The sequence below is a fragment of the Procambarus clarkii genome, chromosome 4 (genome assembly GCF_040958095.1).
Source record: "Procambarus clarkii isolate CNS0578487 chromosome 4, FALCON_Pclarkii_2.0, whole genome shotgun sequence".
In the NCBI taxonomy this organism is placed as follows: Eukaryota; Metazoa; Arthropoda; class Malacostraca; order Decapoda; family Cambaridae; genus Procambarus; species Procambarus clarkii.
Genome location: NC_091153.1, coordinates 45974415 through 45990364, shown reverse-complemented (window position 1 = coordinate 45990364; position 15950 = coordinate 45974415). Strand labels below are relative to the sequence as shown.

The 15950-nt window shown below is 57.3% G+C and overlaps 2 protein-coding genes across 2 annotated transcripts; one reads left to right on the top strand and one right to left on the bottom strand.

Moving 5' to 3' along the window:
• Positions 1 to 346: 346 nt before the first annotated feature.
• Positions 347 to 10789, bottom strand: LOC138371451 (platelet binding protein GspB-like). Its single transcript, XM_069336350.1, has 7 exons — positions 10754 to 10789; positions 6738 to 7535; positions 6074 to 6655; positions 4562 to 5503; positions 3986 to 4362; positions 3482 to 3615; positions 347 to 2913 (listed from the first exon to the last, which is right to left on the bottom strand). The coding sequence occupies exons 1-7, from the start codon at positions 10787 to 10789 to the stop codon at positions 347 to 349; spliced, it is 5436 nt and encodes a 1811-aa protein (XP_069192451.1).
• A 1930-nt stretch (positions 10790 to 12719) lies between these two features.
• On the top strand, positions 12720 to 13496 carry LOC138371450 (uncharacterized). The gene has a single exon (XM_069336341.1). It carries the CDS (start codon positions 12720 to 12722, stop codon positions 13494 to 13496), a length of 777 nt encoding a protein of 258 aa, XP_069192442.1.
• The last annotated feature ends 2454 nt before the right edge of the window (positions 13497 to 15950 follow it).

The following is a 15950-nucleotide window of genomic DNA, read 5'->3' as shown; positions in this document are numbered from 1 at the left end:
CGTGCAACAGATGGCGATGTTTTTCTAAAAAAGCATGTCTTTACCTGTCACAGGCGCGGCATGTATATAGTAGGTATATAAAAACACGCTCGTATGCGATTGGAACGTTGTATCAAAATTCTAAAGCAATCAGTGAAGAATTTTCGGAGATTTGCGATTTTGAACAAACGAACATTTAAATTTTCATTTATATAGAAGATTTTTTATATATACAAGAGTTTTTACAATCTTGTAGCATTCATTAGTTATTATAATAACAATAAATCTATATAATATCTATTTATTATCAGGTCCGGTCTATTATAGGAATAGAAAATGTTAATATTAAATGTCATTTTTCTTAGCTCTATTTAACATGAGGGGGAGGGGAATTTAACACGGGGGGGACTTTAACACGGCGGGTAATTAAGACATTGTTATTATAAAAGGTTTGGAAACACAGGCTTAACCTTTCAATGTCACTGTTCAGTGACACGCAGACGAACGACATTGTTATTATCGGACTGTCGGCTGTGTCGGCTGTGTCAGCTGTGTCGACTGTGTGGGCTGTGTGGGCTGTGTCGACTGTGTCGGCTGTGCGGGCTGTGTCGGCTGTGTCGGCTGTGTCGACTGTGTGGGCTGTGTCGGCTGTGTGGGCTGTGCGGGCTGTGTCGGCTGTGTCGGCTGTGTCGGCTGTGCGGGCTGTGTCGGCTGTGTCGGCTGTGTCGACTGTGTGGGCTGTGTGGCCTGTGTCGACTGTGTCCGCTGTGTGGGCTGTGTCGGCTGTGTGGGCTGTGTCGACTGTGTGGGCTATGTCGGCTGTGTCGGCTGTGTGGGCTGTGTCGGCTGTGTGAGCTGTGTCGGCTGTGTGGGCTGTGCAGGCTGTGTCGGCTGTATGGGCTGTGTCGGCTATGTCGGCTGTGTGGGCTGTGTGGGTTGTGTCGGCTGTGTGGGCTGTGTCGGCTGTGTGGGCTATGTGGGCTGTGTCGGCTGTGTGGGCTGTGTCGGCTGTGTGGGCTGTGTCGGCTATGTCGGCTGTGTGGGCTGTGTCGGGTGTGTGGGCTGTGTCGGCTGTGTCGGCTGTGTGGGCTGTGTCGGCTTTGTCGGCTGTGTCGGCTGTGTGGGCTGTGTCGGCTGTGTGGGCTGTGTCGGCTGTGTCGGCTGTGTGGGCTGTGTCGGCTATGTCGGCTGTGTGGGCTGTGTCGGGTGTGTGGGCTGTGTCGGCTGTGTGGGCTGTGTCGGCTTTGCCGGCTGTGTCGGCTTTGCCGGCTGTGTGGGCTGTGTCGGCTGTGTCGGCTGTGTCGGCTGTGTCGGCTGTGTCGGCTGTGTCGGCTGTGTGGGCTGTGTGGGCTGTGTCGACTGTGTGGGCTGTGTCGGCTGTGTCGGCTGTGTGGGCAGTGTCGACTGTGTGGGCTGTGTCGGCTGTGTGGGCTGTGTCGGCTGTGTCGGCTGTGTGGGCTGTGTCGACTGTGTGGGCTGTGTCGGCTGTGTGGGCTGTATGGGCTGTGTGGGCTTTGTGGGCTGTGTGGGCTGTATCGGCTGTGTCGACTGTGTGGGCTGTGTCGGCTGTGTCGGCTGTGTCGACTGTGTGGGCTGTGTCGGCTGTGTCGGCTGTATGGGCTGTGTGGGCTTTGTGGGCTGTGTCGGCTGAATGGGCTGTGTGGGCTGTGTGGGCTGTATCGGCTGTGTCGACTGTGTGGGCTGTGTGGGCTGTGTCGACTGTGTGGGCTGTGTCGACTGTGTGGGCTGTGTCGACTGTGTGGGCTGTGTCGGCTGTGTCGGCTGTGTCGGTTGTGTCGGCTGTGTCGGTTTTGTGGGCTGTGTCGGCTGTGTGGGCTGTGTCGGCTGTGTCGGCTGTGTGGGCTGTGTCGGCTGTGTCGACTGTGTGGGCTGTGTAGGCTGTGTCGGCTGTGTCGGCTGTGTGGGCTGTGTCGGCTGTGTCGGCTGTGTGGGCTGTGTCGACTGTGTGGGCTGTGTCGACTGTGTGGGCTGTGTCGACTGTGTGGGCTGTGTCGGCTGTGTCGGCTGTGTCGGTTGTATCGGCTGTGTGGGCAGTGTCGACTGTGTGGGCTGTGTCGGCTGTGTGGGCTGTGTCGGCTGTGTCGGCTGTGTGGGCTGTGTCGGCTGTGTCGACTGTGTGGGCTGTGTCGGCTGTGTGGGCTGTATGGGCTGTGTGGGCTTTGTGGGCTGTGTGGGCTGTATCGGCTGTGTCGACTGTGTGGGCTGTGTCGGCTGTGTCGGCTGTGTCGACTGTGTGGGCTGTGTCGGCTGTGTCGACTGTGTGGGCTGTGTCGACTGTGTGGGCTGTGTCGACTGTGTGGGCTGTGTCGACTGTGTGGGCTGTGTCGGCTGTGTCGGCTGTGTCGGTTGTGTCGGCTGTGTGGGCTGTGTCGGTTTTGTGGGCTGTGTCGGCTGTGTGGGCTGTGTGGGCTGTGTCGGCTGTGTCGGCTGTGTCGGCTGTGTCGACTGTGTGGGCTGTGTCGGCTGTGTCGACTGTGTGGGCTGTGTCGACTGTGTGGGCTGTGTCGACTGTGTGGGCTGTGTCGGCTGTGTCGGCTGTGTCGGTTGGGTCGGCTGTGTGGGCTGTGTCGGTTTTGTGGGCTGTGTCGGCTGTGTGGGCTGTGTGGGCTGTGTCGGCTGTGTGGGCTGTGTGGGCTGTGTCGACTGTGTGGGCTGTGTCGGCTGTGTCGACTGTGTGGGCTGTGTCGGCTGTGTCGGCTGTGTGGGCTGTGTCGGCTGTGAGGCCTGTGTCGGCTGTGTCGGCTGTGTCGGCTGTGTCGGCTGTGGGGGCTGTGTGGGCTGTGTCGGCTGTGTGGGCTGTGTCGACTGTATTCGCTGTGTCGGCTGTGTGGGCTGTGTCGGTTGTGTGGGCTGTGTCGAATGTGTGGGCTGTGTCGACTGTATGGGCTGTGTCGGCTGTGTGGGCTGTGTCGGCTGTGTGGGATGTGTCAGCTGTGTGGGCTGTGTGGCCTGTGTCGGCTGTGTGGGCTGTGTGGGCTGTGTGGGCTGTGTCGGCTGTGTGGGCTGTGTCGAGTGTGTGGGCTGTGTCGGCTGTGTGGGCTGTGTCGGCAGTGTGGGCTGTGTCGGCTGTGTCGGCTGTGTCGGCTGTGTCGACTGTGTCGGCTGTGTAGGCTGTGTCGTCTGTGTCGGCTGTGTTGACTGTGTCAGCTGTGTCGACTGTGTCGGCTGTGTCGGCTGTGTGGGCTGTGTCGGCTGTGTGGGCTGTGTGGGCTGTGTCAGCGGTGTGGGCTGTGTCGGCTGTGTCGACTGTGTCGGCTGTGTGGGCTGTGTCGGCTGTGTCGACTGTGTCGGCTGTGTGGGCTGTGTCGGCTGTGTCGGCTGTGTGGGCTGTGTCGACTGTGTGGGCTGTGTGGGTTGTGTTGACTGTGTCGGCTGTGTCAACTGTGTCGGCTGTGTGGGCTGTGTGGGCTGTGTGGGCTGTGTCGACTGTGTCGGCTGTGTGGGCTGTGTTGAGTGTGTCGGCTGTGTGGGCTGTGTTGACTGTGTCGGCTGTGTCGACTGTGTCGGCTGTGGGGGCTGTGTCGGCTGTGTCGACTGTGTCGGCTGTGTCGGCTGTGTGAGCTGTGTCGGCTGTGTGGGCTGTGTCGGCTGTGTGGGCTGTGTGGGCTGTGTCGGCTGTGTGGGCAGTGTGGGCTGTGTCGGCTGTGTGGGCTGTATCGGCTGTGTGGGCTGTATGGGCTGTGTCGGCTGTGTCGACTGTGTGGGCTGTGTCGCCTGTGTGGGCTGTGTCGGCTGTGTCGGCTGTGTCGGCTGTGTCGGCTGTGTCGGCTGTGTGGGCTGTGTGGGCTGTGTGGGCTGTGTCGGCTGTGTCGGCTGTGTGGGCTGTGTCGGCTGTGTGGGCTGTATCGGCTGTGTGGGCTGTGTCGGCTGTGTCGACTGTGTGGGCTGTGTCGCCTGTGTGGGCTGTGTCGGCTGTGTGGGCTGTGTCGGCTGTGTCGGCTGTGTCGGCTGTGTCGGCTGTGTCGGCTGTGTGGGCTGTGTCGACTGTGTGGGCTGTGTGGGCTGTGTGGGCTGTGTGGGCTCTGTCGGCTGTGTGGGCTGTGTGGGCTGTGTCGACTGTGTGGGCTGTGTGGGCTGTATCGGCTGTGTGGGCTGTATGGGCTGTGTCGGCTGTGTCGGCTGTGTGGGCTGTGTCGGTTGTGTCGACTGTGTGGGCTGTGTCGACTGTGTGGGCTGTGTCGGCTGTGTGGGCTGTGTCGGCTGTGTCGACTGTGTGGGCTGTGTGGGCAGTGTCGACTGTGTGGGCTGTGTGGGCTGTGTCGGCTGTGTGGGCTGTGTCGGCTGTGTGGGCTGTGTCGGCTGTGTCGACTGTGTGGGCTGTGTGGGCTGTGTCGACTGTGTGGGCTGTGTCGACTGTGTGGGCTGTGTCGGTTTTGTGGGCTGTGTCGACTGTGTGGGCTGTGTCGACTGTGTGGGCTGTGTCGGCTGTGTGGGCTGTGTCAGCTGTGTGGGCTGTGTGGGCTGTGAGGGCTGTGTCGGCTGTGTGGGCTGTGTCGGCTGTGTGGGCTGTGTCGGCTGTGTGGGCTGTGTCGAGTGTGTGGGCTGTGTGGGCTGTGTGGGCTGTGTCGGCAGTGTGGGCTGTGTGGGCTGTGTCGGCTGTGTGGGCTGTGTCGGCTGTGTCGACTCTGTCGGCTGTGTGGGCTGTGTCGGCTGTGTCGGCTGTGTTGACTGTGTCAGCTGTGTCGACTGTGTCGGCTGTGTGGGCTGTGTCGGCTGTGTGGGGTGTGTCGACTGTGTGGGCTGTATCGGCTGTGTGGGCTGTGTCGGCTGTGTGGGCTGTGTCGACGGTGTCGGCTGTGTGGGCTGTGTCGGCTGTGTCGACTGTGTGGGCTGTGTGGGTTGTGTTGACTGTGTCGGCTGTGTCGACTGTGTCGGTTGTGTGGGCTGTGTGGGCTGTGTCGACTGTGTGGGCTGTGTGGGCTGTGTTGACTGTGTCGGCTGTGTCGGCTGTGTTGACTGTGTCGGCTGTGTCGGCTGTGGGGGCTGTGTCGGCTGTGTCGACTGTGTCGGCTGTGTGGGCTGTCTCGATTGTGTCGGCTGTGTCGGCTGTGTCAGCTGTGTCGGCTGTGTCAGCTGTGTCGGCTGTGTGGGCTGTGTCGGCTGTGTCCGCTGTGTCAGCTGTGTCGGCTGTGTCAGCTGTGTCGGCTGTGTCAGCTGTATCGACTGTCAGCTGTGTGGGCTGTGTCGACTGTGTCGACTGTGTGGGCTGTGTCGACTGTGTGGGCTGTGTCGACTGTGTGGGCTGTGTCGGCTGTGTGGGCTGTGTCGGCAGTGTGGGCTGTGTCGACTGTGTGGGCTGTGTCGACTGTGTGGGCTGTGTGGGCTGTGTCGACTGTGTGGGCTGTGTGGGCTGTGTCGACTGTGTGGGCTGTGTCGGTTTTGTGGGCTGTGTCGGCTGTGTGGGCTGTGTTGGCTGAGTGGGCTGTGTCGACTGTGTGGGCTGTTTCGGCTGTGTGGGCTGTGTCGGCTGTGTGGGCTGTGTCAACTGTGTGGGCTGTGTCGGCTGTGTCGAGTGTGTGGGCTGTGTGGGCTGTGTGAGCTGTGTCGGCTGTGTGGGCTGTGTGGGCTGTGTCGGCTGTGTGGGGCTGTGTGGGCTGTGTGGGGCTGTGTCGGCTGTGTGGGCTGTGTCGGCTGTGTGGCCTGTGTCGGCTGTTTCGGCTGTGTCGGCTGTGGGGGCTGTGTGGTCTGTGTCGGCTGTGTGGGCTGTGTGGGCTGTGTCGACTGTGTTGGCTGTGTCGGCTGTGTGGGCTGTGTCGGTTTTGTGGGCTGTGTCGACTGTGTGGGCGGTGTCGGCTGTGTGGGCTGTGTCGGCTGTGTGGGCTGTGTCAGCTGTGTGGGCTGTGTGGGCTGTGAGGGCTGTGTCGGCTGTGTGGGCTGTGTCGGCTGTGTGGGCTGTGTGGGCTGTGTCGGTTGTGTGGGCTGTGTCGAGTGTGTGGGCTGTGTCGGCTGTGTGGGCTGTGTCGGCAGTGTGGGCTGTGTGGGCTGTGTCGGCTGTGTCGACTGTGTCGGCTGTGTGGGCTGTGTGGGCTGTGTGGGCTGTGTCGGCTGTGTGGGCTGTGTCGGCTGTGTGGGCTGTGTCGGCTGTGTCGGCTGTGTCGACTGTGTCGGCTGTGTCGGCTGTGTGGGCTGTGTCGACTGTGTGGGCTGTGTGGGTTGTGTTCACTGTGTCGGCTGTGTCGACTGTGTCGGCTGTGTGGGCTGTGTGGGCTGTGTCGACTGTGTCGGCTGTGTGGGCTGTGTGGGCTGTGTTGACTGTGTCGGCTGTGTGGGCTGTGTTGACTGTGTCGGCTGTGTCGACTGTGTCGGCTGTGGGGGCTGTGTCGACTGTGTCGGCTGTGTGGGCTGTCTCGATTGTGTCGGCTGTGTCGGCTGTGTCAGCTGTGTCGGCTGTGTCAGCTGTGTCAGCTGTGTCGGCTGTGTCAGCTGTGACGGCTGTGTCAGCTGTATCGACTGTCAGCTGTGTGGGCTGTGTCGACTGTGTCGACTGTGTGGGCTGTGTCGACTGTGTGGGCTGTGTGGGCTGTGTCGACTGTGTCGACTGTGTCGACTGTGTGGGCTGTGTGGGCTGTGTCGACTGTGTCGACTGTGTGGGCTGTGTGGGCTGTGTCGGTTGTGTGGGCTGTGTCGAGTGTGTGGGCTGTGTCGGCTGTGTGGGCTGTGTCGGCAGTGTGGGCTGTGTGGGCTGTGTCGGCTGTGTGGGCTGTGTCGAGTGTGTGGGCTGTGTCGGCTGTGTGGGCTGTGTCGGCAGTGTGGGCTGTGTGGGCTGTGTCGGCTGTGTGGGCTGTGTCGGCTGTGTGGGCTGTGTCGGCTGTGTCGGCTGTGTTGACTGTGTCAGCTGTGTCGACTGTGTCGGCTGTGTGGGCTGTGTGGGCTGTGTGGGCTGTGTCGGCTGTGTGGGCTGTGTCGGCTGTGTGGGCTGTGTCGGCTGTGTCGGCTGTGTCGACTGTGTCGGCTGTGTCGGCTGTGTGGGCTGTGTCGACTGTGTGGGCTGTGTGGGTTGTGTTCACTGTGTCGGCTGTGTCGACTGTGTCGGCTGTGTGGGCTGTGTGGGCTGTGTCGACTGTGTCGGCTGTGTGGGCTGTGTGGGCTGTGTTGACTGTGTCGGCTGTGTGGGCTGTGTTGACTGTGTCGGCTGTGTCGACTGTGTCGGCTGTGGGGGCTGTGTCGACTGTGTCGGCTGTGTGGGCTGTCTCGATTGTGTCGGCTGTGTCGGCTGTGTCAGCTGTGTCGGCTGTGTCAGCTGTGTCAGCTGTGTCGGCTGTGTCAGCTGTGACGGCTGTGTCAGCTGTATCGACTGTCAGCTGTGTGGGCTGTGTCGACTGTGTCGACTGTGTGGGCTGTGTCGACTGTGTGGGCTGTGTGGGCTGTGTCGACTGTGTCGACTGTGTCGACTGTGTGGGCTGTGTGGGCTGTGTCGACTGTGTCGACTGTGTGGGCTGTGTGGGCTGTGTCGACTGTGTCGACTGTGTGGGCTGTGTGGGCTGTGTCGACTGTGTCGACTGTGTCGACTGTGTGGGCTGTGTCGACTGTGTGGGCTGTGTGAGATTAAAATACCCAATCACAGGTTAAGAAAAGGATCCCCTCCCCCCTCACTCTCCACAGAGGATATCTTGAGGTTATCTTGAGATGATTTCGGGGCTTTTTAGTGTCCCCGCGGCCCGGTCCTCGACCAGGCCTCCACCCCCAGGAAGCAGCCCGTGACAGCTGACTAACACCCAGGTACCTATTTTACTGCTAGGTAACAAGGGTTTCATAGGGTTAAAGAAACTCTGCCCGTTGTTTCTCGCCGGCGCCCGGGATCGAACCCGGAACCACAGGATCACGAGTCCAGTGTGCTGTCCGCTCGGCCGACCGGCTCCCGAGGTGACCAAACATGGAGAGTGAAGTTTATAGACGCAGTCGATAGACATTTCCAGAGGCAGCACAATACAGCCCTGACCAGAGGAAAGTAGATCAATAAGCAACACTACACCTGGAGCCAGATTCACGAAGCAGTTACGCAGGCACTTACGAACCTGGAGCCAGATTCACGAAGCAGTTACGCAGGCACTTACGAACCTGGAGCCAGATTCACGAAGCAGTTACGCAGGCACTTACGAACCTGGAGCCAGATTCACGAAGCAGTTACGCAGGCACTTACGAACCTGGAGCCAGATTCACGAAGCAGTTACGCAGGCACTTACGAACCTGGAGCCAGATTCACGAAGCAGTTACGCAGGCACTTACGAACCTGGAGCCAGATTCACGAAGCAGTTACGCAGGCACTTACGAACCTGGAGCCAGATTCACGAAGCAGTTACGCAGGCACTTACGAACCTGGAGCCAGATTCACGAAGCAGTTACGCAGGCACTTACGAACCTGGAGCCAGATTCACGAAGCAGTTACGCAGGCACTTACGAACCTGGAGCCAGATTCACGAAGCAGTTACGCAGGCACTTACGAACCTGGAGCCAGATTCACGAAGCAGTTACGCAGGCACTTACGAACCTGGAGCCAGATTCACGAAGCAGTTACGCAGGCACTTACGAACCTGGAGCCAGATTCACGAAGCAGTTACGCAGGCACTTACGAACCTGGAGCCAGATTCACGAAGCAGTTACGCAGGCACTTACGAACCTGGAGCCAGATTCACGAAGCAGTTACGCAGGCACTTACGAACCTGGAGCCAGATTCACGAAGCAGTTACGCAGGCACTTACGAACCTGGAGCCAGATTCACGAAGCAGTTACGCAGGCACTTACGAACCTGGAGCCAGATTCACGAAGCAGTTACGCAGGCACTTACGAACCTGGAGCCAGATTCACGAAGCAGTTACGCAGGCACTTACGAACCTGGAGCCAGATTCACGAAGCAGTTACGCAGGCACTTACGAACCTGGAGCCAGATTCACGAAGCAGTTACGCAGGCACTTACGAACCTGGAGCCAGATTCACGAAGCAGTTACGCAGGCACTTACGAACCTGGAGCCAGATTCACGAAGCAGTTACGCAGGCACTTACGAACCTGGAGCCAGATTCACGAAGCAGTTACGCAGGCACTTACGAACCTGGAGCCAGATTCACGAAGCAGTTACGCAGGCACTTACGAACCTGGAGCCAGATTCACGAAGCAGTTACGCAGGCACTTACGAACCTGGAGCCAGATTCACGAAGCAGTTACGCAGGCACTTACGAACCTGGAGCCAGATTCACGAAGCAGTTACGCAGGCACTTACGAACCTGGAGCCAGATTCACGAAGCAGTTACGCAGGCACTTACGAACCTGGAGCCAGATTCACGAAGCAGTTACGCAGGCACTTACGAACCTGGAGCCAGATTCACGAAGCAGTTACGCAGGCACTTACGAACCTGGAGCCAGATTCACGAAGCAGTTACGCAGGCACTTACGAACCTGGAGCCAGATTCACGAAGCAGTTACGCAGGCACTTACGAACCTGGAGCCAGATTCACGAAGCAGTTACGCAGGCACTTACGAACCTGGAGCCAGATTCACGAAGCAGTTACGCAGGCACTTACGAACCTGGAGCCAGATTCACGAAGCAGTTACGCAGGCACTTACGAACCTGGAGCCAGATTCACGAAGCAGTTACGCAGGCACTTACGAACCTGGAGCCAGATTCACGAAGCAGTTACGCAGGCACTTACGAACCTGGAGCCAGATTCACGAAGCAGTTACGCAGGCACTTACGAACCTGGAGCCAGATTCACGAAGCAGTTACGCAGGCACTTACGAACCTGGAGCCAGATTCACGAAGCAGTTACGCAGGCACTTACGAACCTGGAGCCAGATTCACGAAGCAGTTACGCAGGCACTTACGAACCTGGAGCCAGATTCACGAAGCAGTTACGCAGGCACTTACGAACCTGGAGCCAGATTCACGAAGCAGTTACGCAGGCACTTACGAACCTGGAGCCAGATTCACGAAGCAGTTACGCAGGCACTTACGAACCTGGAGCCAGATTCACGAAGCAGTTACGCAGGCACTTACGAACCTGGAGCCAGATTCACGAAGCAGTTACGCAGGCACTTACGAACCTGGAGCCAGATTCACGAAGCAGTTACGCAGGCACTTACGAACCTGGAGCCAGATTCACGAAGCAGTTACGCAGGCACTTACGAACCTGGAGCCAGATTCACGAAGCAGTTACGCAAGCACTTACGTTCCTGTTGCCAGATTCACGAAGCAGTTACGCAGGCACTTACGAACCTGGAGCCAGATTCACGAAGCAGTTACGCAAGCACTTACGTTCCTGTTGCCAGATTCACGAAGCAGTTACGCAAGCACTTACGTTCCTGTTGCCAGATTCACGAAGCAGTTACGCAAGCACTTACGTTCCTGTTGCCAGATTCACGAAGCAGTTACGCAAGTACTTACGTTCCTGTTGCCAGATTCACGAAGCAGTTACGCAAGCACTTACTTTCCTGTTGCCAGATTCACGAAGCAGTTACGCAAGCACTTACTTTCCTGTTGCCAGATTCACGAAGCAGTTACGCAAGTACTTACGTTCCTGTTGCCAGATTCACGAAGCAGTTACGCAAGTACTTACGTTCCTGTTGCCAGATTCACGAAGCAGTTACGCAAGTACTTACGTTCCTGTTGCCAGATTCACGAAGCAGACACACAAGCATATGGGTGCTTGTGTGACTACATGAGCACCATCGAGCACAGGGTCTTAGTTGACAAGGACTTGAGACCCGCCGTAGGGTTAAAGAAACTGGTATGCTGGTATGTTGACATTTTTATGCAGGTACCTGATGCCAGATGTCTGCAGCAGCTGAAGGAGGCATTCGAGCGGAATTCTGTGTTGAGTTTCACGTACACACAATTATATATTATATACATAAAATGTGTGTGTGTGTACTCACCTAGTTGTACTCACCTAGTTGTGTCTGCAGGATCGAGCATTGACTCTTGGATCCCGCCTTTCGAGCATCGGTTGTTTACAGCAATGACTCCTGTCCTATTTCCCTATCATACCTGGTTTTAAAATTATGAATAGTATTTGCTTCCAGAACCTGTGTGTGTGTGTGTGTGTGTGTGTGTGTGTGTGTGTGTGTGTGTGTGTGTGTGTGTGTGTGTGTGTGTGTGTGCTGGATAGCATCGTAAATGTGGTAGAACACAAAAATTCACCCCTGTAGAAGACGCTATCATAGCGACTGGAAAACAGATTTGCTTTTCAGACTTTCCAAGTATTACAAGGAGCACAAGAATGATCCATGATGCTTTAAACTTTTGTTAAGACTTTTTGTTTCAAAATTTCACCACAAAAGTCTTAAATCTACGCCGGAGAGGATATCAGTAGGTGGGGGGGGGGAGTTCCAGCATCTTAATCTTCTTAATGGGTTGGTTATATCTGGTCATTGTGTGACCAATGCTTCGAGGTGCTAAGAGTCGTGTTCTTCCTACCTTGTTCTTTCTCCTTCTCCATAGCACCAACTCTTATCCTCCTGCTCCGAGGTACCATCATCTTATAGGCTTATAATCCTCCTCCTCCCCCTCTGTCCCTCCTTCTATACCTCCATTCTTCCTTATACCTCCTCTCTCTCTTTCTCTCTCTCTCTCTCTCTCTCTCTCTCTCTCTCTCTCTCTCTCTCTCTCTCTCTCTCTCTCTCGAGGGGTCAGCAGTTAGAACTCATTCATACCTAATCATCTATCATAGGAATCATACGAAGTTAAGTGCACGCGCGTGCACATCCCCACTCCCTCCCACCCCCACACACACCCACACTCCACACACACACACTTACACACACACCCACACACACCCACCCACACCCACACACCCACGCGCGCACACACACACACACACACAATCTGTTGTGTGTGTGTTTCAGGAATCTGTACACCTGTTGATTGACGGTTGAGAGGCGGGACCAAAGAGCCAGAGCTCAACCCCCGCAAACACAACTAGGTGAGTACACACACACACACCCTCACCCCCCCCACACCCCCACCCACACACACACACACACCCACACCTCACCCCCCCACACACACCTCCCCCCCACACACCCCCCCCCCACACACACACCTCCTCCCCCCCACACACACACCTCCCCCCCACACACACCCACAGCAAACATCATTAGTTCCACCGTGACAAATATTCCAAGGGCGGTCGAGCATCTCATGTTCACTTAATTAACTGTAATGTTTACCTTCCACAGGTATCAACATGCCCCCCCCCCAAGACCCCCACCCCCCCAAGCCCCACCACCCACTCCCCCACCCCTCACCCCCACCCCTCACCCCCACCCCTCACCCCCACCACCCACACCCCCACAGGAGCCCGGAACGTTGGCAGGGGAAGGGAGAGAAGCTGGCGCCCCGTAGGTGGACAGCTGGGACGGGAGAGAGAGAGAGAGAGTGGTTGATAAAGGAACGGGAGAGAGACAGGGAAGGGGGAGGAGGAGGAGATGGCAAAGATGGAGGAACAAACCTATTAATTAAGCACCCAGCCTCCTCTCGTCTATTTGGGATGGGGTGCGTGCTAGAGACAGCTAGAGGGAGAAACCAACCAGCAGACAGGCAGACACAGACGTAGACAGAGACAGACACACACGCAGACACAGACGTAGACAGAGACAGACACACACGCAGACACAGACGTAGACAGAGACAGACACACACGCAGACACAGACGTAGACAGAGACAGACACACACGCAGACAGACACACAGAGAGAGACAGACCGTGAGGAGTAAATAAGAGAAGTGAATGTCAAGACTCACCGGCCAGCGACATCTGGCAGTCTTCTTTGTTTACATTCTAGTGACCACAGCCACGCCCTCCCACGTCCTCCCGAGCTCTCCCACGCCCTCCCACACCCACCCACACCCTCCCACGCCCTCCCACGTCCTCCCGAGCTCTCCCACGCCCTCCCACACCCACCCACACCCTCCCACGCCCTCCCGAGCTCTCCCACGCCCTCCCACGCCCACCACACACTGTCCCACGCCCTCCCACGTCCTCCCGAGCTCTCCCACGCCCTCCCACACCCACCCACACCCTCCCACGTCCTCCCGAGCTCTCCCACGCCCTCCCACACCCACCCACACCCTCCCACACCCTCCCACGTCCTCCCACACCCACCCACACCCTCCCACACCCTCCCACGTCCTCCCACACCCACCCACGCCCTCCCGAGCCCTCCCACGTCCTCCCACGCCCTCCCACGCCCACCCACGTCCTCCCACGTCCTCCCACGCCCACCCACGTCCTCCCACACCCTCCCACGTCCTCTCACGCCCACCCACGTCCTCCCACGCCCACCCACGTCCTCCCACGCCCTCCCACGTCCTCTCACGTCCTGCGAGGCCCTCCCACACCCTCCAACGTCTTCCCAGGCCCTCCCAGGCCCACCCACGTCTTCCCCGCCCTCCGACGTCCGCCCACGCCCTCCCACGTCCTCCCACGTCCTCCCACGCCCTCCCACGTCCTCCCACGCACACCCACGTCCTCCCACGCCCTCCCACACACCTCCATGCCACTTAAGCTCAATCCAGTTCCCCCCATGATCACTCCCACGTCTCCCATCATCACTCTAGTGGGAACTGTCAAATGTGTTGTTGTTTATCTATGTGTTACATATACCCATATATACCATATTACATATTTAAGGATACCTGATCAACCAGGCTGTGACTCATACGTTAGGCTGCGAGCAGCCGCGTCCAACAGCCTGGTTGACCAGTCCAGCAACCAGGAGGCCTGGTCGACGACCGGGCCGCGGGGACGCTAAGCCCCGGAAGCACCTCAAGATAACCTCTAGGTAAGGTAACCTCTAGGTAAGGTAACCCACTCTCTTGACACGGAATGTGTTGTCTCTCTCTCTCAGGGTACACAGTATGTGTCTCATTGTACACTAAATGTGTGTCTCAGGGTACACAGTATGTGTCTCAGAGTACACAGTATGTGTCTCATTGTACACTAAATGTGTCTCTCAGGGTACACAGCATGTGTCTCATTGTACACTAAATGTGTCTCTCAGGGTACACAGTATGTGTCTCAGAGTACACAGTATGTGTCTCATTGTACACTAAATGTGTCTCTCAGGATACACAGTATGTCTCTCAGGGTACACAGCATGTGTCTCTCAGGGTACACAGCATGTGTCTCATTGTACACTAAATGTGTCTCTCAGGGTACACAGCATGTGTCTCATTGTACACTAAATGTGTCTCTCAGGATACACAGTATGTCTCTCAGGGTACACAGTATGTGTCTCTCAGGGTACACAGCATGTGTCTCTCAGGGTACACAGCATGTGTCTCTCAGGGTACACAGCATGTGTCTCTCAGGGTACACAGCATGTGTCTCTCAGGGTACACAGCATGTGTCTCTCAGGGTACACAGCATGTGTCTCTCAGGGTACACAGCATGTGTCTCTCAGGGTACACAGCATGTGTCTCTCAGGGTACACAGCATGTGTCTCTCAGGGTACACAGCATGTGTCTCTCAGGGTACACAGCATGTGTCTCTCAGGGTACACAGTATGTCTCTCTCAGGGGTACACAGTATGTATCACACAGTATACAGCATGTATCACAGTGCTGGCCAGGTGTATACATTGAGACAGACACTACAACAAGTGCTAAGCTGATGTTGTCATCACTAAACATTCCAGGAGAATACAACTATTTCAATGGCCTCCTCTCTCATTATTGTGAGGAGGAGGAGTGTGAGTAGTGAGAGGTGGTGTGTGAGGGTAGTGAGAGGTGGTGTGTGAGGGGTAGTGAGAGGTGGTGTGTGAGGGGTAGTGAGAGGTGGTGTGTGAGGGTAGTGAGAGTTGGTGTGTGAGGGGTAGTGAGAGGTGGTGTGTGAGGGTAGTGAGAGGTGGTGTGTGAGGGGTGGTGTGTGAGGGGTGGTGTGTGAGAGGTGGTGTGTGAGAGGTGGTGTGAGAGAGGTGGTGTGTGAGGGGTGGTGTGTGAGGGGTGGTGTGTGAGGGTAGTGAGAGGTGGTGTGTGAGGGTAGTGAGAGGTGGTGTGTGAGGGTAGTGAGAGGTGGTGTGTGAGGGTAGTGAGAGGTGGTGTGTGTGAGTAGTGAGAGGTGGTGTCTGAGGGTAGTGAGAGGTGGTGTGTGAGGGGTGGTGTGTGAGGGTAGTGAGAGGTGGTGTGTGAGGGTAGTGAGAGGTGGTGTGTGAGGGGTGGTGTGTGAGGGGTGGTGTGTGAGGGGTGGTGTGTGAGAGGTGGTGTGTGAGAGGTGGTGTGTGAGAGGTGGTGTGTGAGGGGTGGTGTGTGAGAGGTGGTGTGTGAGAGGTGGTGTGTGAGAGGTGGTGTGTGAGGGTAGTGAGAGGTGGTGTGTGAGGGTAGTGAGAGGTGGTGTGTGAGGGTAGTGAGAGGTGGTGTGTGAGAGGTGGTGTGTGAGGGGTGGTGTGTGAGAGGTGGTGTGTGAGAGGTGGTGTGTGAGGGGTAGTGAGAGGTGGTGTGTGAGGGTAGTGAGAGGTGGTGTGTGAGGGTAGTGAGAGGTGGTGTGTGAGGGTAGTGAGAGGTGGTGTGTGAGAGGTGGTGTGTGAGGGGTAGTGAGAGGTGGTGTGTGAGGGTAGTGAGAGGTGGTGTGTGAGAGGTGGTGTGTGAGGGGTAGTGAGAGGTGGTGTGTGAGGGTAGTGAGAGGTGGTGTGTGAGGGGTAGTGAGAGGTGGTGTGTGAGGGTAGTGAGAGGTGGTGTGTGAGAGGTAGTGAGAGGTGGTGTGTGAGGGTAGTGAGAGGTGGTGTGTGAGAGGCAGTGAGAGGTGGTGTGTGAGAGGTAGTGAGAGGTGGTGTGTGAGAGGTAGTGAGAGGTGGTGTGTGAGAGGTAGTGAGAGGTGGTGTGTGAGGGTAGTGAGAGGTGGTGTGTGAGGGTAGTGAGAGGTGGTGTGTGAGGGTAGTGAGAGGTGGTGTGTGAGGGTAGTGAGAGGTGGTGTGTGAGGGGTAGTGAGAGGTGGTGTGTGAGGGTAGTGAGAGATGGTGTG